This window comes from Acomys russatus, chromosome 4 (genome assembly GCF_903995435.1).
Source record: "Acomys russatus chromosome 4, mAcoRus1.1, whole genome shotgun sequence".
Classification (NCBI taxonomy): domain Eukaryota; kingdom Metazoa; phylum Chordata; class Mammalia; order Rodentia; family Muridae; genus Acomys; species Acomys russatus.
This window is the reverse complement of record NC_067140.1, coordinates 8,104,994-8,128,646: the sequence shown is the minus strand read 5'-3', so window position 1 is coordinate 8,128,646 and position 23,653 is coordinate 8,104,994. Positions and strand designations below refer to the sequence as shown.

Sequence of the window (23,653 nt, the reverse complement as noted above, 5' to 3'; positions counted from 1 at the left end):
TTAGGGTGAACTCTCCTCCGTCAGCTCTGCAGTGGCCTGAAAAGGGCATGGCACCAACAAACCCACAAAACAGAAGAAAACAATTCTGGCAAGGCCTCACAGTGTGGGAGAGCTCCCACAGAGTTAAAAGGACGGGCCACAGGCAGTGTGAAGAGAACAGGGTGGGGTGGGGTGTGTCTTTCCACTCCCAAGACTTCCACAACGTCAACACCACCTCTGAGCACATGCTGGGCAGTGACAGGATCGTGACACACACAGACAAACACTACACCGAGAACTTTAGAGCTTTTTAAAAACCATCAACCACAAAAGCTTTCAAGTGCAAAGAGAAACGTTTTGTGCCTGTCGGCTTCCAGCCTCCAGCCATCTTCCCTCACTGCTGAGGAGAGCAGTGCCACAGCCTGCCCGTGGTTCTCCATGCCAGAGGCCACTCTGTCCTTCACTGAGGTAGATGGCCTGCTGTCCTCTGCTGGGCTCCCAGGAGAAATCCAGTCAGCTGCCAGACAAGGCAGGTAGACCCAGACAGCGACGTGGGCACGTGTCCCAACTCCTGCCTACACGGCAAAGGTGAAGCTCAGGGTTCATCATGGACTCCCCTCTGCTAGGCCTGCTCACCAGCTCCACCTCCACTGGGCCCGGAGCCTCTCCCGGAAGTCTGCGTCTCGGAGGCACGTGAGGCCTGCTTAGGCAGGCGGATGGGGACGTAGGTGTTGGAGGCACAGTGCTCCTTGAGGTACTCGCCCCCCTTTTCTTCATAGTCCTTCCTGGTGACCCAGGCTCCACTGTCTTCCAGGTGATCCAAGGCCCAGTCACGGGCACCGTACCAGGCATCCAGCACAGGGTTCGAGGCAAGCTGAACCTGGAATGCAGAGCAGATGCACGAGAAAGTTATTTCCTGCCAGGGCTCTAGGCCTGATATGAAAAGTGCTACAGGCCCAGCCACACCCCATCTCTGCACCCCTCCAGACAAAGCTAAGCCAACATGCACAGCCTCTCAGGAAGAGCACAGGCAGGTGTGAATGAGCACGTGGGTGTGTACCTGCATGGGTGTCTGTGTACCATGTTCATATCTGGTGTCCGTGGGTCTCCAGGAACTTGATCTACACAGACCAAGGCAGGTGTGAGCTGCCACGCAGGTGCTGGGAATCAAAGCCAGGTCCGCAGCAAGTGCTCCTAACCACTGAGACATCTCTCCCTACAATTTGCTTTCTATTTTTATTTAGGTTCATGGGACATGGCCAACTTGGTAGAGTGCCTGCACAGTGTGTAAGTGCCCCTAAGCTCCTCCACCAGCACCACAAATTAACAAATACAGTAAAAACAAGCAAAAGAAAAACAATGCATTTGTCCTGTTTCTATCGTACTGAAGGCTGAGCTCAGAGCCTCGGGTACCCAAACAAATGCCCACACCGAGCCTAAGACAACCCGGCATGAGCCACTGCTGGACCCAGCCTGTGGACTTGGCACTGAGGGGCTACCATGATATTCATTGCTCTCCCCACCAAAAGGTAGCCGAAGGGTGGTGGGAAGGGTGTGGGTAGGCCACGAGGGGCAGGGGCAGCACTCTTACAACCAGGGCTCTTACAGCCATCACAGGAGGCTTCTGGGAATGCCACGCTGGAGATCTTGAACATTTCTTTCTTTTTTTAAAAGATACAGGATTTCTCGGTATAGCCCTGGCTGTCCTGGACTCGCTCTGTAGACCAGGCTGGCCTTGAACTCACAGAGATCCTCCTGCCTCTGCCACCCTGAGTGCTGGGATTAGAGGCATGTGCCACCACACCTGGTTATCTAGATCATTTCAAGAGCCTTTTACTCAACACCTTCTTCCCCAGCCACCCTGCCAGCCTCAGTCTGGGGCAGGGCCACACTCTGGCATGCCACTCCTTGGTGCCAACACTACTGTCCCTCCTCTCCAGCTACCTCTCTCCTCACCTCCACTGTGATGTCCTCCAGCTCCCAAGTGCCCTTACAGGCTGTTACTTAGGGCTGGATGCTTGGTGTCACCTACTGTCCCAGGGGCATCCCTGAGCCCCCCTGACAGCACCTCTTATCTTTTTCCTGCGTGCGCAGTCACAGCTACTGCTTCCTGTGTGTGTCTCAGCCCGGCCTGAGACAACTCCGTTTCCTCCACTTCACACCCTGCCATCATTACTAATCTAGTGAAAAATCTCTCTCCTTAGCTTTTTGAGAATATGTCTATGTAACTTAGGCTGACTTGAATTCACTCATTAGTTCAGGCTGACCTCACACTATCTTCCTAAATGTATATTAATCACATGAGTCACAGCCCAGGCTCCTTCATGGTCCCCCGTGACATAAAATAACCGCTATGTAGAGAAGAGCCATCAAAGCACCTTCCTGGTTCCTGCAGACAAGCAAGACCCCATGTCAGGATTAAGTATGAGGTCAGACGGCACGCACCTCCCTTTGGGAAAACTGCAGATGCTCTGCCTGCGGGAGTGGGAATTCCCTTATGCTCAGGACACTCTCCTGATTCCAGATTATGTTCAATACTGCCGACTAACAAACAACAGAGCAGTATTCAAGCAGGAGTCTCATCCTGCACCAGCCCAATGTGGCTTACAGACAAGGCTGGAACTGAACCCCTGCAGTGCATGATGGGACTGCAGAATCCCAGTCATTTACACCTTTGCTTTGGCAATCACTAATCAGGCAGTGCCTGGGACGCCAATCACAAACAGTGGGCGGGCAGAGCAGTGAGTGCCTTGGACGCCAAGCACAAACAGTGGGCGGGCAGAGCAGTGAGTGCCTGGGATGCCAATCACAAACAGAGGGCCGGAACAGCAGTCACTACCTGGAAGGAGGACTGGAAGGGCCTCATCTCCAGCAGCTCCTTCTCAATTCTGGCCTTCATGCCTGGGTACATGACGTTCCCACCAGTGAGGAAAACGTTCTGGACGAGGGTATCCTGAACAGCCTTTGGGTACCTAGGAGAAAAAGGATGCTCCAAGTTGGCTACTGGAACACACTGAAGACAGACCGGAGAAGACAAGCTCTTGGTACAACAGTCCCTTACCAGTGTCTACATGACAAATTAAAAGAAACTAGACTGGGGCTGGAGAGCTGCCTGAGTGGTTAACAGCACTGGTTGCTCTTCCAAAGAACCCAGGTTCAATTCCCAGCACCCACATGGCAGTTCACAGCTGTCTGTGACTCCAGTTCCAGGGGATCTGACACTATCAGATACATCAATATACATACATACAAAAAAAAAAAAAAAAAAAAAACTCATTTAAAAAAAGAAGCTAAATCAGTATTTTTGTTTTTCATTCATAGCTTTACAGAATGCATTCTAAAGATTAGAATGTTTCTGCTTAGGTAATTATTTATTTGGTTGGTTCTTGGTTTTCGAGACAGGGTTTCTCGGTATAGCCTTGATTGTTCTGAATTTGCTTTGTAGACCAGGCTGGCCTTGAACTCACGGAGCTCCACTACCTCTGCCTTCTTAGTACTGGGAATACAGGCGTGTGCCACCACTCCTGGCTGTAATACTTTTTTTTTTTTTAAAGCTTGAGGATCATTTTATGAAACTTGAAGGAACAAAAAACAAAACCAGGAGGGCAGGCTGGCTGTGAATCCCAGCAGCCCTAGAGAAGGGAGGAGAGGGAAAAGCTGCAGAAAAGAGGGACGGTCTTCAGTGAAGAGTGAGAAAGTCTAGAGATCACTGGCAGCCATGCTTAAGATCACAATATCTACCCACAGCTCCGTCCTGTTAGAACTTGAAGCAAGCAGAGCTACAAACACTCTCCCTACTTGCCCACTTGCAGTGAAGAGCACTCGGTGTGCAAAACACCTGAGTGAGCGGCAGGCGCCCTCACATAGAGGTGGGAGCTCTGTCTAACCCGGTGCCTGCCAGAGGGGGAAGGAAGCACTGCAGTATTGGGGGAGTGACGTAAAAATCACTAGACCCAGGAGATGGTGGTGGCGCACGCCTTTAATCCCAGTACTTGGGAGGCAGAGGAAAGTGGATCTCTGAGTTTGAGGCCAGCCTGGTTCTCAGAGTAAGTTCCAGACAAGCCAGGGCTACACAGAGAAACCCTGTCTCAAAAAAACAAAAACAAAAACAAAACAAAAAAAGAAAAGAAAATTTCAGTAGTCTTGGGGCTGAAAAGATAGCTCAGTGGTTAAGAATACATACCACTCGCATGCTGGTTGTTCTTCCAGAGGACCTGGGTTCAATTCCCAGCACTCACATGGTAGGTCTCAACCACCTGCATCTCCAGTTCGAGGATGCAGTGCCCTCTTCTAACTTTCAAGACACACACATAGTCTATGTGCACACGTGCAGGTAAAACACACACACACACACACACACACATATCTTTTCATTTTTCTTTTTTGGTTTTTCCGAGACAGGGTTTCCCTGTATAGCTTTGGCTGTCCTGGACTCACCAGGCTGGACTCGAACTCACAGCAATTCGCCTGCCTCTGCCTCCCAAGTGCTGAGATTAAAGGCGTGGCGCCACCACCGTGCAGCTTTTTCTTTCTTTCAAGAGTATACACTACTTTTGCAGGAGATGCAAGAGGTTCCTGCACTCATGTATACATACTCTCCCCATAATTAAAAATAAATTTAAATGTAAAAAAAAAAAAAAAAAATCACTAGTCTTGCTGGGTATGGTAGTACACATTTATGATCCCAGGTACCCTGGAAGCTTCAAGTTCAAGGCCACTGAATATAAAGACCTTATCTCAATGAATACATAAATAAAATGACTACTGGTTTTTTGTTTTGGTTTTTTGAGACAGGATTGCTCTGTGTAGTGCTGGCTGTCCTGGACCTGCTTTGTAGACCAGGCTGGCCTCAAACTCAAGAGATCTGCCTGCCTCTGCCTCCTGAGTGCTGGAATTAAAGGCGTGCACCACTGTGCCTGGCTACAGTCACTAGTTTTTACCAATGTCAAGTTTCATATGAAAGCCAGGGCACATTTCCTGTTGCTCAGACTCAAACGTTAAGTCCCTAGAGCTCACAAATGAACAGAGCTTGCCCCTTCTGCCTGCAGGCCTGGGCCAGACAGCAGCTACCTGAGCAGAGCCAGCAGGGCCGAGTGCTGCAGACCGCCCCAGTGCCCAGCACTCGCCTTTCCCACGTAACACCCAGGAAGAGACTCAGGAGAGGATGGCATGGTGTCACCTGCTCACCTGTCCAGGACGTAATTAAGGGTCTCTGCAATCCCCGCCTGCTCTTCTCCTATGAGGGATGGCTGGAAAATAATCTCCGGAGCTCGAATCCTTTCTGTCCCAACAAACAGCTGATGATACGCTGCCAAGTTAAACACGGGCTTCAAACCCAAGGTTTGAGAGATGTTTTAGACCGCGAGGACACGTTCCTCAGCTGTAGTTTTCTCAAGCCACAGCTCCTCCTCCAGCCCGGCTTCCCTGTTCAGGCCAGAACCACCCTTTCAACTACTTTACTTCAAATCTCTGCCTTCTACTTTTGCTCAAGCTCGAGTGACAAATCTTCATAGATTGTGTCGTGTCCGAGTCCCCAAGTTGCAAGGGCGGGGGGGGGGGGGATGACTCTGGAGAGCAGTAGTGGAGAGGAACAGAGGGAAAGACCCTGTCTCTACCCACCCTGGCTTAGCACCTCCTCCCACCGAGGTCCAGTCAGCTGCCACCATCATGACAAGAGGCCCAGACCCCAGGAAGGATGACGGTGTTGGCTAAAGTGTAAGGGAAACACTGAGAGCCAGTGTGCAGGCCTGGAGACCTCAGTCACTAGACATGACACCTCTGCTCATATCTAAGGTGGCACCGGCCCCTCAACCACCCACCAGGGAGAAAGCCTCTGGCTGAGGCTGAGAGCAGCAGTAGTGCTCCCTTCCAGAAGCCCAACGGGGCTTCCAAGGCTCCTAGAGAAGCAGACTGGGCCCATTACTTATGCAAATGGCTTCAAAATGTAAGTGTGGTCTTGGTGACGGTAGTCAAACCTGGACTGTGGTGACCGGCTTCTCCACTTCCGGTGCTTCCTCTGAGAACAAGGGCTCAAAATCATTGATGTTCTCCACATCCTCCAGGGTCGGCTCCAGCTGCTCCAGGTCAGGGGTCTGAGGACAGAACACAGCAGATAAGCAAACCCAGAGGCTCTGACCCAGCAAATCTCAGCACGGATTCTACCCTGAAAACGGAGGGGGTCTAGCCCAATGTTCCAAACACCCGTGCAGAAAACAAATCCTCTTCAAAGCAATTCACGCGGGAGGGGTGGGGACACTAAAGACACCAGCAAGACAGCTCAAAGGGTGAGAGTGCCCGCCACAAAATGACAACCTGAGTTCAATTCCTGGAACCTACATGGGGGCAGAAGTGTACCTACATACCTGGGGTTATATAAACATTACTCTGTGCTTAGTGCCTGGTGAGAGCAGTCACTGGAGGCAGGAATGCAAGACTGAGAGCTGAGGCTATGGTAAAGCTCCAGCTGCAAGCCTGTGAGCCAAAAGCAAGCTCCACACTGACTCAAGCACAGCTGTGACATCACTGATGAGTACTACCCTATACCTAGCATTAACCGTGACCTTTGGTCTTTCCACAGCACCCTATTGTTCTAAAAGGCCAGTTACAGTTTAAAGCAAGCTGGCTTGATGGCTGGAGAGGTGGCTTGTTGACAGAGTGCTTCCCTAGCCCAGGGCTCGATTCCCAGCACATCAGGCGGACATGGTGGCAGCACACACTTAAAATCCCAGCACTGGGGAGGTAGAAGCGAGGAAGTTCAAGGTCATTCATGGCTACATCCCAGGATGGAACGATGTGAGCAAAGGCACCTGTCGTCAAGCCTAAGGACCTTTGGGTTCCCCGCCCTGGCTCGTCACCTCTGGCTTGCTGTCCACCACGTCCACCTCCAAGGTGGCTTCAGCCTGAAGGACTTTCTGTTTGGCCTGCTCCACTGCCACGGTGAGCTTCTGGATGTAGGACTGCAGCTCTTCCGGGGAGTCCATGTTCAGCTCCATCAGAGCTTTGTGAAACTGATCCATCTGGCCATCCTCTAGGAGCTCCTGAAAGCAGAGCAGTCACAGCCCATCCTCAGAGACAGGCCGTGCAGCCAACAGGGGAAAGCAGCTTGGGAGCCAGCAGAGAAGTGCAGGCAGCTGGTTCCTGGGTTCTCCCATCAGCCCCCAGCAGAATCACCCCTCCAGCTCCCAACACACACTCACACCTGCCCTCCCATCCAACTGTCTGGGCTAGCTAGCATAGCATACTAGTTTCAGCACTAGGCAAAACTAATCTGTGGTGACAGATACCAAAGACGCCACCACTTCTGAGTGGGAAGGAGTCAGTGAAAGATAATGGCAATGCTGCTCCTCAATCTGACAGAGAGGACATGTACACATGTCACTTTGTGACACTCATTGAGAGGCCCACCCTAAGATCTATGCACTACGCATACTGCACTTAGGTGGAAAAGCTCAAAAACAACAAAACAAGTCAATAAGCAGAGCTGGCATCCATGGCTCTCTCTGACACCTGCTGCTGTGCATATTAGTCATCTCAATGATTCTGGTCTCTGGACTCCCTGATTCCAAAGGCAACGTGACAGCCATTGCACATTATAGCCAAGGAAACCAGGGAGGAAGGGAATGTTCTGGAAGCACCTTGCAGAGCAAGGCCAGGGGCCAGCCCCACACTGCCATCACCTGCACACACAACAGCCGCTCCAGCCGCTCCTGATCCAGCTGCAGCTTCTCCTCCCGCCGCCGGGCGTTGAGCTCTTGCAGCCGCCGCAGCTGCTGCTGCTGCCGCTCCTGCTTCTCCTCCGCTGTCAGTGCGCTGCCCAGGAGCTTGCTGGAGAACGGGAGCTGCATCTTGTGGACGTTGTTCTCATAGTAATCAGGACAGCGCCACTTGTGCAGTTCTTCAAAGAAACAGTTTGGGGGCGTTAGAGAGTGAAAGGCCCGTGAGCAGGGACACAGAAAATCGGTGCCACACACAAGTGAACACACTCAGAACCTCTGGATCCACCCAGGCATACACAGGCCTGCTCCAAGGGGCTCTAGACAGAACCACACAAGGATGCTAGAACAGGCGGGGTGAAGGAAAAGCTGTTAAACACACAGGGCTAAATGCCTCATGACTCCCTTAAAATATGATAACTAAACTTAACAAAATTAACTTAAAGTTAAATTTGATGACTTAAACTAAAAATAATAAAAACATCATTGTCTGCCCGGCTCACAGTTTTACATGTGAGACACTTTGACAAAAAAGCATAAAGAAGTTGAGTGCTAACACTGCCACCCTGAAGTGATCAATACTGAATCTACAGAGGTAAGGAAAACTGCACTTTGCTGTATTCCCTAGTGTTCATCTAAGAATACAGGCATGGGGAGGGTGGGGGTGGGGAGGAACTGAAAATTTTAAATGGAATCTAAAAAAGAAGTCTAGGCGAGCAAAGTAATACTCACCCTTAGGCTCAGGTTTTGGTTCAAGGATCGAGAGATTTAGGTTATTGGATTTCTATTTTATTTTATTTTTTGAGGCAGGCTGTTGTTTGACACTGGTCATGGGTGCTGCAATAGGCAAGCTTGGAGTATACAGTGAGCTCTAGGCCAGCCAGAAAACATGGTGAGACCCTGCTGTAGTGAGTACAAAGCAAAGCCTTTTGTCTGGCTTTAAATAAGATGTTTCAGCAAAGCCTTTGCTATGTTTGGGCTGATCAGTAGAGGCTGAGAGATTGTTTTGAGACTGTTTGGACCCTGAAGAAACATTGTGTCTCTGGAGAATCTACACCGTGCTATGTGAGAGCTTGCAGCTGCACCGGCCTTGGTCCTAAGACACTCCTGGCAAACCTGGAGCAAGGGCAAGATTAGGTGTCAGTCTTTCCAAGAAGCTGGACCCCTCTGCTCCTTTGGAAAATGGAGGCTTAGTAGCTTGGTGAGCTTCTCTCTCTACTGCGGCAGCTATGACCAACATCAAACAACAGCCTGCCTGAAAAATAAAACAAAACGGAAATCTAATAACTTAAAAAGCAGAGAAAAGGTGGAAAATAAAACAATAGGTCTGAATTTGAACACAAATACATTAGCTGCTAATGGTTTCAGCACACAGGCTGCTGCTGAGGAGCACAAGGCCTGGCTGCCATCCCCGGTGGAATAAAAGCGTAATAAACACTCATTATAACATAACACCTGCAAACGCAGCTTGATTGCAGAGACAAAGTAAATCAGAGGTAAAGGGATGCCAGCTGGGAGGGGTGGGGCCTGCCTCTATAACACTTGAGAAGTAGAGGCAGGAGGACTAGGAGTTCAAGGTTATCCACAGATATTCAGGGAACTTTTAGGCTAGCCTGAGCCATAGGAGCCTCTGTTGCTAAATAATAAATGCCAATGTAAACTATGTTAAAGAAAGTTGGGCTGGTTTTTTTATTTTTTATTTTTTTGAGAAAGACTGCACTATAGATCCCTAGCTAGCCTGGAACTTACTAATAGAACAGGCTAGCCTCAAACTCAGAGCTCCCCCTGCCTCTGCGTCTATCTCGCTAGCACTGGGATTAAAGGTATATCTCACCATGCCTGGTAGAGTGGCTCTTGCTATGCCACATAATGACAAAAGGCCAACTGACAAGAAGAGCTAACAATGTTAAACACATAGGTAACAAGACAATGTGAGACACCTAACAGCGGACACTGACAGATCTGGGCTGGGAACACAGCTGAGAAATAGGAGTGTTTGCCTAACAAGTATCTTGTCCTCAGTGGAAGAGCTGAGAGGAGAAAAGGGAAACCCACAACCAGTCCTGGTGACAGCAGCACATTGCTTCCCAACTCTCAGCAGAGCCAGCAGAAGGAAGGTGATCAAGGCTACAGCAGTGCTGATCACATCACCACCAGGCACTAAATGACTCCTGACACCCTACCCATGAGAGCACAGTACACGCCCTTCAAGTGTAAGGAACTTCTGTCAAAGAGGTCATACAATAAAGAAGGTTAGCTGACATCAAACACGGTTCTTTCCCCACAATGGAATTAAACCGAAGGTAAATCACAGAATGGCCTTGACTTCCTGGAACTCTCTTTGCAGACCAGGCTGGCCTTGAATTCATAGAGATCCGCCTCCTGAGACCTTTAAGACATGCACCACCGTGCCCAGTAAGTGTGCAGGAGTATTTTGCCTGCTAATGTATCAGCGCACTACATGCATGTAATGCTCATGAAAGCCACAAGAGGGCATCAGATCATCTGGATCTGGAATTATAGATGTTTGTGAACTAGGATTACATAGTGAGACCCTATCTCATAAACAAAAGCAAAAAAAAAAAAGCTAATACCAAAGTATATCAAAAAAAGGGAGCCGGGCGTGGTGGTACACGCCTTTAATCCCAGCACTCGGGAGGCAGAGGCAGAGGCAGGCGGATCACTGTGAGTTCAAGGCCAGCCTGCTCTACAAAGTGAGTCCAGGACAGTCAAGGCTACCCAGAGAAACCTTGTCTCAAAAAAAAAAAAAAAAAAAAAGGGAACCCACAAATTTATCTCCCAAACTTCTTTGTGCCTCATACACCATAGGTGCTCAACAAAGATGTTTTGAAGACCTGGCTTGTAAGCACCACTCAGCTATGCTGAACAGGGTTAAGATGGGCCATGCAATTATGCAATTGGAAAGCTGAGGCAGGAGAGACACAAGTTTGATGTTAGGCTGGGCCTACACAGGAGACTATGGCAAAAACAAATTTTTTTTCAAAGACATGTGGGTGCAGTATTCTTGTTACCTTCTAGCTTTCTGTCCTTGCAGTACACTAAATAAGCTTTCTGTTGGACGAATAAACAGCAAACGAAGGCATTACATTACTTGTCTTAGCAAAGCTCAGCAGTGGTCAGCTGAAGGCCAGTGCCCTTCAGGGCTATAAGAAAACCCAGTCACACAGTGTGGGACAGGGCTGTCTTTATAATAGTATTGATCACAGTTCTTAGATTTTTATCTGAATTATTTACATTTGTAAGAAAGACATTATTTTTTATCACATTTGAGTAAACAAAAATACACCAATGTTAAAGTACAATTAGAAGTTCAAGACGCTCAGAGACCAAGGCAGGAAGACGGAGGATCTGAGGCCACACCCAGAGGTAGTGGCCACCCTGGACTACATAAGGAGACTCTGACTCAAAAATAAAAATTCAAGATAAGCTAAAAGTTCACTCTAAAGGTGTGATAAAGCAACTTTAACTAGTCTCAGGGGTTTTTGTTGTTGTTGTTTTGGTTATTTTGAGAAAGAGTTTCTCTGTGTAGCCCTGGCTGTCCTAGAACTCTGTAAACCAGGTTGACCTTGAACTCAGAGATCTGCCTGCTTCTGCCTCCCTAAAGCTGGGATTAAAGGAGTGTGCTACCACCACCTACCTAAAAAATGTTAACTTAAAAGGAGATAAAAAGTTGTACTGGAGGCACATTATAAAAACAATCGTGTGTGACGGGAACCTGTTTATGACAATTAGTTTACTAAATAATCTCACCAAATGAACACCAAAAAAGGGAGATGGGTGCTGAGCAAGCAAGGGGCACACTGCTAACAATGTGAGGAGCCCTCCAAGGCCGACAGAGTTGGAATATGGGAGCAAGGTCCCCGGCATCACCTGCCCCGTAGTCCTCGGCAATGTAGCTGTGTTCCTGCAGGATCTCCTCCATGCGGCTGAGTGTGATGGCTGCCAGGTGGCCCGGATACTTGAGCTGGAGCAGCCGCTGAAGGTAGCCAGCCGCCTGACTTCCTCCGAGATTGATGCGTTTGCAGTTTTTGGCATCCAGCCTGCACCAAAGTAATAAAGAACAACATTGAGCTTCTATGCAGCCTAAAGGACAAAATGTGGGACAGCTTGGGGAAAGCAGGAGAATTTAATGCAGACAAAGTGGACTAGTGGAGGGTTTTAAAAAACAAACCAAAAACACAGTTCAGTTCAACAGGATGAATACACATCCCAAAGGAAGCTGTCATGTGACCAGCCTGTACTTCTTGGGGGTCCTGGGGATCCCAGTAGCCTAGCAATAATCGGGAAATGGCCAAGCATGCCAGGTCCAACGGCTACTTGCTCCGGGCCTGAGTCTGATTTCAAAAGCTTCCTGAGAACTGCTTCCCTCCACCAAGAGAGGAGTTGTTAGCACACACAGGCCAGCTACTGGAAGGGACAAGAGCCTCATCTGAACAGGGTTACAATTCCAAGGGTCCAGCTCTGGAGCCAGGGCTCGCTGCCGGTGGCGAGCACCTTTTCATGCAATGTGGGGAACCTTTAGGGGCATACATAAGAAAATAAAACAAAACTAAGCTCTGAGACAGGAACAGGCTAAAATTATCTCTGCCTTTTATTCAAGTCTGACTATAATTGTCTAGTATGTGTTAGGCAATATAACCAAAAATAAAGGTACAGTCAATATGAATTAAAGGGCTTGCAGTGTTGGGCTGGAGAGATGGCTCAGAGGTTAAGAACATTGTCTGTTCTTCCAAAGGTCCTGAGTTCAATTCCCAGCAACCACATGGTGGTTCACAACCATCTATTATGAGATCTTGTGCCCTCTTCTGGCCTGCAGGCACACCTGCATGCAGAATACTTACTGTACAAATAATAAATAAATACATCTTAAAATAGATAAATAAATTAAAAAAAATAAAGAGCTTGCAATGCAAAAATTCTTAATTAAAAATGACTCCAGAATGCCAAGATGGTCTACATTAAATATATTCAACTAAGAGAAAGAGAGACAGCTCAGTGGATAAAGGTGCTTGCTGCCCAGGCTGAGGGCTCTGAGTTCAATCCCTGGGACCCCGTGGTAGGACTATCCAATGTCCTTATACCGTTCTCTGACTTCCCAGATTCCTGCCAAGCATTCTCAAGTCCAGACAGACAAGCTCTCTCAAGTCCAGACAAACAGACAAGCACTCTCAAGTCCAAATAGACAAACAGATAAGCACTCTCGGCCCAGACAGACAGACAGACAGACAGACACACACACAACTAAATAAATAGAGTTCTTTTTTTTTTAAAGAGGAGGGAAATAAATAGTCAAATAACTTATTCAAAACATGTTTATTGAATGTTCTCTAGGGACAGGTACTGTGTTAACTATTTCCCTGTATTCAGAACTGTAGAATTTGTAACTGTCAATTAGCTATGAGACCAACCTGAACTCCTCACAGGAAGTCCCAGAGGACAGGTAAAATAACTTGCAAAGTCACATGCTGATATAGGTATGTCTGAGCTAGGCCCAGCTTGGTCCGTCATCTAGCACTTACCAGACACTCCCAGCAGGCATCTTTACACTCCATTTCTCCAGCAAGTCCTAACACAGCGCTTCTCAGACGCCAGTCACAAGCAGAACTCACCTTCCTTCCAGGACGGGTAAAATGTGCGTACACTGGTAGCCAGACGAAATGATTAGGCCACTGGAAAGGGCGTTCTTGGGCATGTTGTGGTAGAAACTGAAGAGGCTGTCTATCCCATAGGCAACCTTGGGAATCCTGTAGCACTCAAAAAGGAGCTCAGACATCATTTGGCGGGAATAAAGTGGGTTGCACACGGCCTCTGTCAGAACGACGGGATGATCGACGCAGCCCTACTTTGAAAGAGAAGGACAAATAGAGGAATGATAGAACACGCACGAAACAAACAAACACCCGAATCCTCATTGCAGGGCTAAATTTGCTTTTGATCTCTAATTAACAACTTGATGGGGGTAGGGGTGGGACAGCTGGAGAGAGAGAGATAGCTTTAGAGCAGAGGACAGGAGTCTGCTGTTTCCCAGCACCCTCATCGGGTCTACTTATAACTCCAGACTCAGAAGATTTCAAGCCTAAGACACCTACACTCTTGTATACAAACACGCCCAACATATATAACTTTGAAATAATAAATCTTTAATAAGGTGATCAAAAGGAATTTTAAAAGCATCCATTTCACCTCTACTGGATGTTATTTTGAAAAGCATTAAAACACGTGGTCAGTTAAAGCCTTATGCCTGTTTGTTTTGTTTTGTTTTGTTTTGTTTTTTTGAGTCAGTTTCTCTCTAACAGCCCTGGCTGTTGTCATGAGACTCACTCTGCAGACTAGCCTGGCCTTGAACTCAGGAGATCTGCCTGCTTCTGCCTTCCCAGAGCTGGATTAAAAGGGCGTGCCATCATGCCCGGCTCAATTCAAGTTTATTAAGTCAAGTTTGGCCAAACTGCTAACAAATCATATTGGCTCTATCTTCAAAATACTCCCAGGATCGGACTGGTTCTTGTCAACTCATCTCTCATTTGGATTATTGCAAACTGGTCTCTGTTTCCATGACAGTCCATCCTCTGGAAGATAAAGGCATCGTAGCTCCTAGCACAAGGCAGACACGCTAGAGGTGTTTACTACCTGACTGCCAGGAGTGACGGCTGAGACTGAGTGCTCCCGCCCAGCCTGCCCTCACCTGCGAGGAGACGCCCAGGTGCTGGAAGCTGTAGTCTAGCAGCAGTTCCTGCAGTTCCAGGTTGACGGGCACGTTGCGGTCGAAGGGCGAGCGCAGCATCCAACGCAGAGGCTCCAAGCTGCCCAGCGCGTTGCCCACCTGCGGCCCCGGCCCACCGCGCGCCCCGCCACGGCCGCGCGCGCACACGGAGCGGAACTGCAGGCGAGGCTCTGGGCCTGGATCCGGCCCCGGGCATGCCCACCCGGCCCGAGCCTGGAAGGACCCGTTGTCCAGTACCAGCGGTACCGGCTGCGAGCCGAAGGCAACCGGCCCGGCTTCCAGCACCGGATCCGGAGCAGCGCGTGCATCTCGGAACCGGAACACATTGGTCTCCATCTTGGCGGGCGCCGGCCCCGCCCCGACGCCGTGTGCGTCACGAAGCTCCGGCCCGGTCTGAGTCTCAGGGCCCCAAAACGTCTGGAAGCCTCCTCCTTGCAGGAGGACTCGCTGTTTTCTTCTGCACCCAGTTCGCTCCTGGTGCTTCAGAACCTTCTGTAGGTTTCTCTGCTTTGCTGGTGCAGGCAGCGAGTCCTACAACGGATCTAGCTTGTGCCCAACTGCTTCCGCGTGACCACGCCTCTTCGTGCTAACTGGCTGGCCAGGAGCCCCGCCCCCAGTTCTGAGCAGGGGAGGGGCTGCGCGGCCACGCCCCTTGCGCTAACTGGTTGGCCAAAGGCTCCACCCCTACCGGGCTAGACTCCGCCCCTCCCTGTCCCCTTAGTTTAGCTTGATATCTGTGTCTCCCTTGCTTAACTAGTCCTTAGTTTTGTGACATATTAAAGTCATCTCCTTGCCCCTTGACTCTTTTTCTGTTCATTCATTCATTCATTCATTCATTCATTCATTTCGTGATGGGCGTGGGAGTGTGCTAAGACGCACACGTGGAAATCTGTTCTCTTCACCCAATGGGTTCCAGGGATAGACCTCAGGGCCTTCAAGGGCTGAGTGAAACTGCAAATTCTAAGCCACAAACTGCTCATTTCTTGGCGTGGCAGCTCACTATGCACATTAACTGACTTTGCAAAAATTCATCAAGCTGTCTACTTAAGATTATATATTTCAGCCTGCATATTACTGAACAAACGTATTTATTCAATTGTCCTCAGGAAAATCTCGAATAACGACATAAGGGCTGTTAATTATTGATTGATGTGTAATACATATAAATAGATTCCTCTTTCTTCTTTTTACTGACCTAATTCTCTCATGTGGTCATCTTATCAGATGTGACCATGTCACCAAGTTCGGGCAAATGCGGTGGGAGTGGAGGTAATGGACTGCTAGTGTTAACAGAAAAGCACTAGGCATGCTCTGCTTTGCTGTGTCCCTCTTTCTGGGAGTTAAGGGGATCTGTTAGTGAGGACCCCACAGTGGTGCTTTTTGCTAATTGAACCTCAAACCGACCATCAATTGTCTAAATATTCTCTTCATTATTTCACTCACGTAAAACAGTTTTAGGTGGGACACGGTTGTTGGTGCAAACCTGTAATCCGAACACTTGGGAAGTAGAGGTAAGAGGCTAGGCATTCCAGGCCAGTCTCAGCTACATAATAATCTGCTTTAAAAATTAAATATACAACAGTAAACAACATAGTATTGCTTCTGCTCTCAGATGGCCCCAGCCTGGTTAGAGAGGCCCCTGTGGCTATAGCACAGCTGTCATTTGGATTCTTGCTTTTCCATCACTTCACAGTTCACTGACTGTTTGTCCTATATTTTGTCTCATGTGTGATTTCTCTAAATTACACCCTTGGCTTCCTACGTAGTTTTTTTTTTTTTTTTTCCCCTGGGGCAGGGGTGCTTTGGTTTTTGTAGGTTTTATGACAAATTGGGGTTTGATTGGTTTTCCTTTTTGTTGTTGTTGTTTTTAATCAGGTTTTACTTTGTATCTCATGCTGGCTTTAAACTACCTGTTATCATCCTGCCTCAGCCTCCTAAGTGTAAGGGTTGTAGCCATCACACACACACACACACACACACACACACACACACACACACACTTCTCTTTCCTCTGTTTTCTGATCTCTGCAACAGCTGTTGTTTGAGAGTTAGGAACCCTGATTAATACTTCTTTTTTTCTTTTTCTCTTTTTTCAAGCAAGTACTTATGTGACAACTGCTTTAGTTTTCAATTTTCTTTTTTGTTTGTTTGGTTTTTGTTGTTGTTGTTTTTGGTTCTGGTTTTGGTTTTTCTAAGACAGGGCTTCTCTGCATAAACCTGGCTGTCCTAGAACTCACTCTGTAGACCAGGCTGTCCTGGAATTCAGAGATCCACCTGCCTCTGCCTTCTGAGTGCTGAGATTAAAGTCATGTGCCACCACCAAGCGCATGTTTTCCGTTTTCTTGATTGCTGTATTTTCTTTCGTTCTTAAAGCTTAGCTCCACATTTTAAAGGCTGTTTTATTCTACGTGACGTTTTAAGGAATTGGTGGCAGCCCACTGTGGTAGCACACACTGTACTCCCAGCACCTGGAATGGGAAGGCAAGAGGGTCTAGACTCTAGATCCTGGAGTTCATGGCCAGCCTACGCTACACAGTGATTTGGAGGCCAGCCAGGTTATCTGAGATCCTGTCTGGCATTTAAAAAAAGATTTTATTTATTTGTTTTATGTAGGAGAGCTCTAACTGCATATACACCTGCAGGCCAGAAGAGGGCATCAGATTCCAGTATAGATGGTCGTGAGCCACCATGCGGGTTTCTGAGACTTGAACTCAGAACCTTTGGAAGAGCAGCCACTGCTCTTAACTTCTGAGCCATCTCGCCAGCCCCTCGCCCACCCCACCCCCCCTTTTTAAAGCAGTTTTCAAAAGAAAGAAAGGTAAATAAAAAGAGGGCCAGCAAGGTGGCAAGCAGTTAAGGGCGCTACATTCCAACAACTCAAGTTGAATCCCAGGTTCCACCGGGTGGAAAAAGGACAGGACTCCTGCAAACTGACCTCTGACCTCCACATGGGTACACACAGAAAAGAGAAAGAAACTTGAGTAAGTTAACTTGCTGAAACTTGGACTGTGGCTTGCTCCATCCTTGGGCTATCATCCAAATGCTCCCCACTTCCCAAGAAGAGCACCCATTGCTTTTGCACCCACGCGTGCCTGAAGGTTGGACTGCTGTCAGTTCAAATTTCCCTGGCCCTTGCTTGAGCTTCGTCACTGGGACTCTCCTATGGTCATTCTCTTTCCTTCCCAAAGTCTCCCAGTTTTCCTGAAAGTCCCCAGGTGACCTTCCAGATGTGCCCACAAATATCTCTTCTCCCAGAATCCTTATGGCCCTTTTGCCATGAGTGGTTCTCAACCTTCCTAATGCTGTAACCCTTTAGTGCAGTTGCTACTCTGTAACTGTGATTTTGCAACTGTTGTGCATCATAAAATAAATGTCTGGTCTATGACCACTGTAAAAGAGTTATTTGAAGCCCCCAAGGGGGTCGTGAGCCATAGGTTGAAAACCACTGACTTATGGAGTCCTTCCACGAAGGCAGAACTCCAAGACTCTGTGCCAGCCCTGCTGTCCTGGTGCACAGATGTTCTCTCCTCTTTTATGTTTGTTGTTGGGAGCCCCCAAGCCAGCATCATTTGGCATGTACCATTCAGCAGGTATGCTTACAGCTTTGTGTTTTTCTAAATAGCCCTCCTTCCTGGGGCCAGCTGCAGACTCTATCTTCTAGAGCAAATATGCCATCAGCTGCCATGTCAAGTTTAGAATACCCCCCCCACTCCACACTTTCCTTCCTTGCTGCTTCTTTTCTGAGAATTATCCTCTGCCAGGAGACTCTCCACACACCTCATACAAATCAACTGCATGGTCACCTCCCCAGGAGCCAGGACAGGGTACACGCTCCAGCTGTGGGAGATGGCTAACCCATCTGGGTTGGGGGATCAGCAGCACCTTCAAAGGTTCACACAGTGTGATATTAGATGGCAGGCTGCCCCTGCAGAAGACAACAGCCACAGTATAGCCTATTATTCTAGAACCTTCCCTAAAACGTCTAAACTTTTAGCCTATAGCAGGCCCCTAAATGACCACCATATACATTAGCGACTCCACTGATTTTAGTACCTAAACTCAGAGACACCCCTCTCCTGCCCACCCCACCCCCAACATCTTGAGATTAAGGGATTCTCTTTGCTCTGTGGGCTGCTCTTAGATCTATCCCAGTTTGCCTATGCCAAATAGCTCGTGTTGCTAAAAGCTACTTAATACTAAGGGTTCTCTTGAACTCTCAGGTACCATTGAGAACCTCATGAGCTTGAGGCCAACTGATCTGGCTCTCATTTTAGTCTCTGGGGGCCTGTGTCACAGCCTCTGTAACAAATGACACTGGAGTCTGGGGACATTCTGCTAGGCATGGCTACCAAACCCACTTTGACTCTTTACTGCCAGTGGCTGTGCTATGTCTAACAGCTTTCTGTGACCACAGGAACATTTTGAGGACATTGCAAGCTGGACGCGCCTCGTAACTACCACCCCATCCTGACCCTCCTGCTGGTAAACGTTTAAGGCTAGCAACCATACCCTCAGCTCCTCAAACATGCTCACTGTGGAACCTTTGTAGCTTCCGGTGGACTGAGCTCCAATTCCCAGAGGAGCATACCCACCTATGATGTCCAGTGAGCTGAGCTTCCCTTTCTGTCCCTTACTTCTCTGTGGCTCAAGTCTTCCTGGTATGGGCTCCCACATGTGCTGCCCCATTCAAAGACTTCAGATGTGCCTCCTTGTGGGCTGGTCTGTTGCAGGGAAACCCCCCACTGCAGGCAGCCAAGCTCCCTGTGCCCTTAAACTGCCCTTCTGTCTCTGTCCCCTTCTGCTTCCTGTCTGTGTAGTCTCTGCCTCCCTGCTTCAGAACCCTCTGCAGAGATTGGCCCCCATCAGAACACTTTCCTAGTGCTTGCTGAGCTGCCCCTGGAGGCTTCTCATGTTTCTTGGCCTCTAGGACTTAGGGGCAAAGGATGCCCACACCTTCATGCCTGTCCCAAGGTGGCATTTGTTCAGCTAAAAGCAGCAGTCTTTCTTTCTATTTCTTCCTTGAAGCCTGTTCTTCAGTTCCAGGGCATCAGCCTGTTTTAATTCTACCTCTCAGGCTACCTTTTTACCTATCTCAAGCCTTCCTTTGCATAATCTTTAAATATTGTTATTACCCAAGGGCCGTCACTTAGGATTTATTTTTCCACATACCTCACTGGCTGACTACATGTTTGTTTTCCTGTGGTTTTGATATTTCAATGTGTTGGTGATATTTTTTTTAAATATATGGATCTATCGCTTATAAAATGCACTTAATTCTGCCCATGAGATATGTGTTACATATGCAAATTCTGCATATGAAATCTGTGTTACTGAAGATATGGTAGAGAGCTAAGCAGAGAATATCTACCCTGGAGGTTTACTATGCTTAAAGATTGTCACCACGAGCCACGTGTGATGGCATACAAACATACCCAAGTATTCAAGATATAGAGGTACTGGGAGTCCAAGGCTAGCCTTGGCTACATAGCAAGTTTAAGCCAGCCTGGACTACTGAGATTCTGTTTCAAATACTAAACAAGCCAGGTGCGGTGCACACATTTAACCCTAGCACTCAGGAGGCAAAATTGGGGGATTTCTGTGAGTTCAGAGCCAGCCTGGCCTACATGAGTTCCAGGCTAGCCAGGGCTACACAGTGAAATCTTGTCAACAAAACAGAAAAGGATAGTTGCTATGGATACATTGATCCTCCCATTTCCTTTCTTTCCATCCATTGCTCTGGACACGACTCATTTCCCCATTGACTCATTTATCTATCTCTCTTTCCTTCCACTCATCTCCCTACTCATTGGCTCATTCATCCAACCACTGACATTCATGACCACACCCACCCACTGGCCCGCCCATCCTCATGACCACACCCACCCACTGGCCCATCCATCCATCCATCCATCCATCTACCAACCCATTACCTCAGGCTTCTTCCCCTCAGTGCTCCCATAAATGGTAAGAGGTAGGCAGCCCTAGCAATTCCTTTCGTGCACCCATTCCTACCCTAGCCATCCTTCCACAGAACCCTCAGTTTCTACCATGCTTCCACCCCACCCCCATATAGCTGGGCCCTCAGCACTACAGATTATCTTCCTAGGGGCCTCTGGACAGAAACCCATCTCTATTGTCCCCTTTGAGACCCTACAATGAGCAGAAGCAACCACAACATCACTGTGAAGTCCTTTCTTTGTTAACTCTTGGAAATATCCAAGCCAGATCTCCAGAGGGCTTGCACCTCTCCCAGACTTTACCTTACACCCAGAGCTGGGAATACTATAAGGCAAAGTAAAGCTTCGGCCTTAGGAGCAAAAAAAAAAAAAAAAAAAAAAAAAAAAAAAAAAAAAAAAAAAAATGCAGGAAGTAACTTGAATAGTTTTTGTTAAATTGATATTTCTGTTTTGTTGTTGTTATTGTTATAGTTTGTTTTCTTTTCTTTCTTTTCTTTTTTTTTTTTTTTTAGGTAGAGTCTTCCTCCATAGGCCATGCTGGAACTTGAGATACTCCTGTCTCTGTCCTCTAAGCGGCTGGATCACAGATGTGCACCACTACTCCTGGGTTTTCAATAGTTTTTTGGGGGGAGGGGAGAGGGATGTTAACATCAAGCATCTTCCTCAGTCAATTTCCACCACATTTTTTCTGTGTGTTTCTTTGTTTTATTTTTTCAAACAGGTTTTCTCTGTGTATCTCTGGCTGTCCTGGAATTCTCTCTGTAAACCAGGCTGGCCCGAACTCCAGAGATCCTCCTACCTAGGCCTCCTGAGTATTGAGATTAAAGGCATATGTCACCACCTCCTGGCTCACCATAATTCTTCCTCCTCCTCCTTCTCCTCTTCCTCTTCCTCCTCCTCTTCTTCTCCTCCTCCTCCTTCTTCTCCTTCTAAATATAGAGGATATTGGATCCTGTAGAGCTAGGTACAGGTGATTGGTTGCCAGCTTCACAACATGGGTGCTGGGAATTGAACTCAGGTCTTCTGAAAGAGCAATTCAAGTTCTTAACCACTGAGCCATCTCTTCAGCTCCATCCATTTTTACTTATTTTAAAAGGGTCACTCACCAGACCTAAAGATCACCAGTTTAACTATGCTGGCTAGCCAGCAAGCCCTAGGGGTCCTCAAGCCTTTGCCTCCCCAGTGCAGGAGGAAATCACCATGCCCAGCGTTTTTATGTTGATGATAGAAATCGTCGCTCAAGTCCTCATGCCTTCACACTAAGAATTCTATTGATGGAACCATTGTCCTATCTCTTTTTAATATTTTTAAAATCAAAAGCAATACAAAATGGACTGTGATATTCAAAACAGTCTGGTGGATACAGTAGTGAAATGTGAAATAAAGACAGAACCAACTATGGTTGTTTACTTTTGCTCAGGCTCCGGGACAGCTTGACTTAGTACTGTCCTGCACCCCCACATCACATCACTGTCCTCCTACTTAAGAACCAGAGAGGAAGTAGACTACTGTCTGTAAGCTTGGAGGGCATTTCTTTCAAAGGGAATGGTTGGATGGGCAGATATGTGGCAGGTAGTATTGAGAAATGACTCTTTCCATCTAGGTGATGGGTACCAATATGTTGAGTGTAAACTTTTTTTTTTTCTTTTTCTTTTTGTATTTAGAAATTGCATAATACCCAATAGGGAAAAATAAAAGAACATGGTTTGTGGGGGAAGAAGGGGACGGGGTGGACTCAAGGCTAGCTCCCTGGAGTCAATCCAGCCCAGTGGGAATGCCTGGTTGTCCGGCCTGCCTCACCCTCAACCATACTCATTTCCTCTCACCATCAAAGCTCCTCTCTGAGTCTTGTGTCTAATCCCCCTCCCAATAGCAAGGCCTGGATCCTCTCCATGGCTTAATGGTTCCCCTTGGATCTGTTTGGCTTCCTTCATCTCTCTAAAGTCCTTGAATAAAGAGCATGTCTGTCTCTGGGCTATGGTACCATATTAGAACACCAACTCAGTTTGGCAAAAATAAATCACCAAATCCTCACTATTAAAAACTGATCCTGGGAACCAGGCGTGGTGGTGCACGCCTTTAATCTCAGCACTCGGGAGGCAGAGGCAGGCGGATTGCTGTGAGTTTGAGGCCAGCCTGGTCTACAAAGCGAGTCTAGGACAGCCAAGGCTACACAGAGTAACCTTGCCTGGAAAAAACAAACAAACAAAAAAACCTGATATTGGAACAAAGCCCTGGGGGTTGGGGAGAGCAGAAATTAATATCAGGAGATGAAGGTGGGGTGGGAGAAGAGACAGTGAGAACTCCGAGACTTGCACCAAAACAGTTACCCAAGCCACAAAGGGGAAAGCCTACTTGAGGGTCAACAGTTTGTGTTCCAGCCACTGGGGTGATGAGGTAGGACCCTTCTAGATTCCATGACTGGCAGACATGGGTCTTTGCGGTTCCTCAAGGGCACAAGACTGGTACACCAACACATCCCTGCTGCAGATAGGGGCAGCTGATTAGTCAACAACAAATGGAATTGGACCGCTGTAAAAACCCTGGGTGTGTGAGGATGAGAGCTTCCCTAGGGCTCAGATACCTGATGCTAGTACACTGTGGCTAGGACTTCTTCAGGCACATTGGAAAGGAGTGAGAAAATGTGGAGATGGGTCCCATCTGGGCCGCATCTTTCCCAGGAGCCTGAATCCTAATTTGACCCAGGCACCATGATGCAGAGAGCTCCATTTGTGACTCTAGGGGGCTCTCTGCCGCCACCACCATCAAGATTTGCTCTGGGGGAACCTGGGCTCCTGCAACTTGAGCCCAAAGATTGGAGCCAAACCTACTGGGAGAATGGAAGCTAACCCTCGGAGCTAGCAGCCAATGTCCACAACCTGTTGCTGCTCTCATTTGTCCCTCTAAAGATAAGAAGGTCACAGGTGACATGGTAGAAGAGAAATATCACCATTTTACAGCTTTTTCTTAAGGCTGCAGTGTATGGGTCTGAGCTCTGTCTTGGTTCACTGAGAAGCAGACACAAGGCCGGAGGATGGGCAGTCAGCGCCCTCCTCCTTGGATTTGGTAGGCATCAGTAGTCAGGGAGGACAGGAAGCAGAAGTCTTTGGTTAGCGCTGGGGCCTGAGCATACAGCAATAGTGACAAATGGAAATAAAGCCACTAGGCGAGGAAGGGAACAAGCATCTCAAAAGGCCTTCTTATAGCTGCTTGGCAGCCTGCTCTCTCTTGCTCCTGTTCTGTGTAGCAGAACCACAGTGATT

The 23,653-nt window shown here is 48.0% G+C and overlaps 1 protein-coding gene across 1 annotated transcript; it reads right to left on the bottom strand.

Annotated features, from left to right (window-relative positions):
• Nucleotides 1-288: 288 nt before the first annotated feature.
• Actr5 (actin related protein 5) lies at nt 289-14,893 on the bottom strand. The gene is made up of 9 exons (XM_051143692.1): nt 14,395-14,893; nt 13,322-13,551; nt 11,583-11,752; nt 7,656-7,873; nt 6,834-7,016; nt 5,955-6,071; nt 5,167-5,306; nt 2,819-2,951; nt 289-859 (listed from the first exon to the last, which is right to left on the bottom strand). The coding sequence occupies exons 1-9, from the start codon at nt 14,767-14,769 to the stop codon at nt 602-604; spliced, it is 1,824 nt and encodes a 607-aa protein (XP_050999649.1). The 5' UTR covers nt 14,770-14,893; the 3' UTR covers nt 289-601.
• Between the last annotated feature and the right edge of the window lie 8,760 nt (nt 14,894-23,653).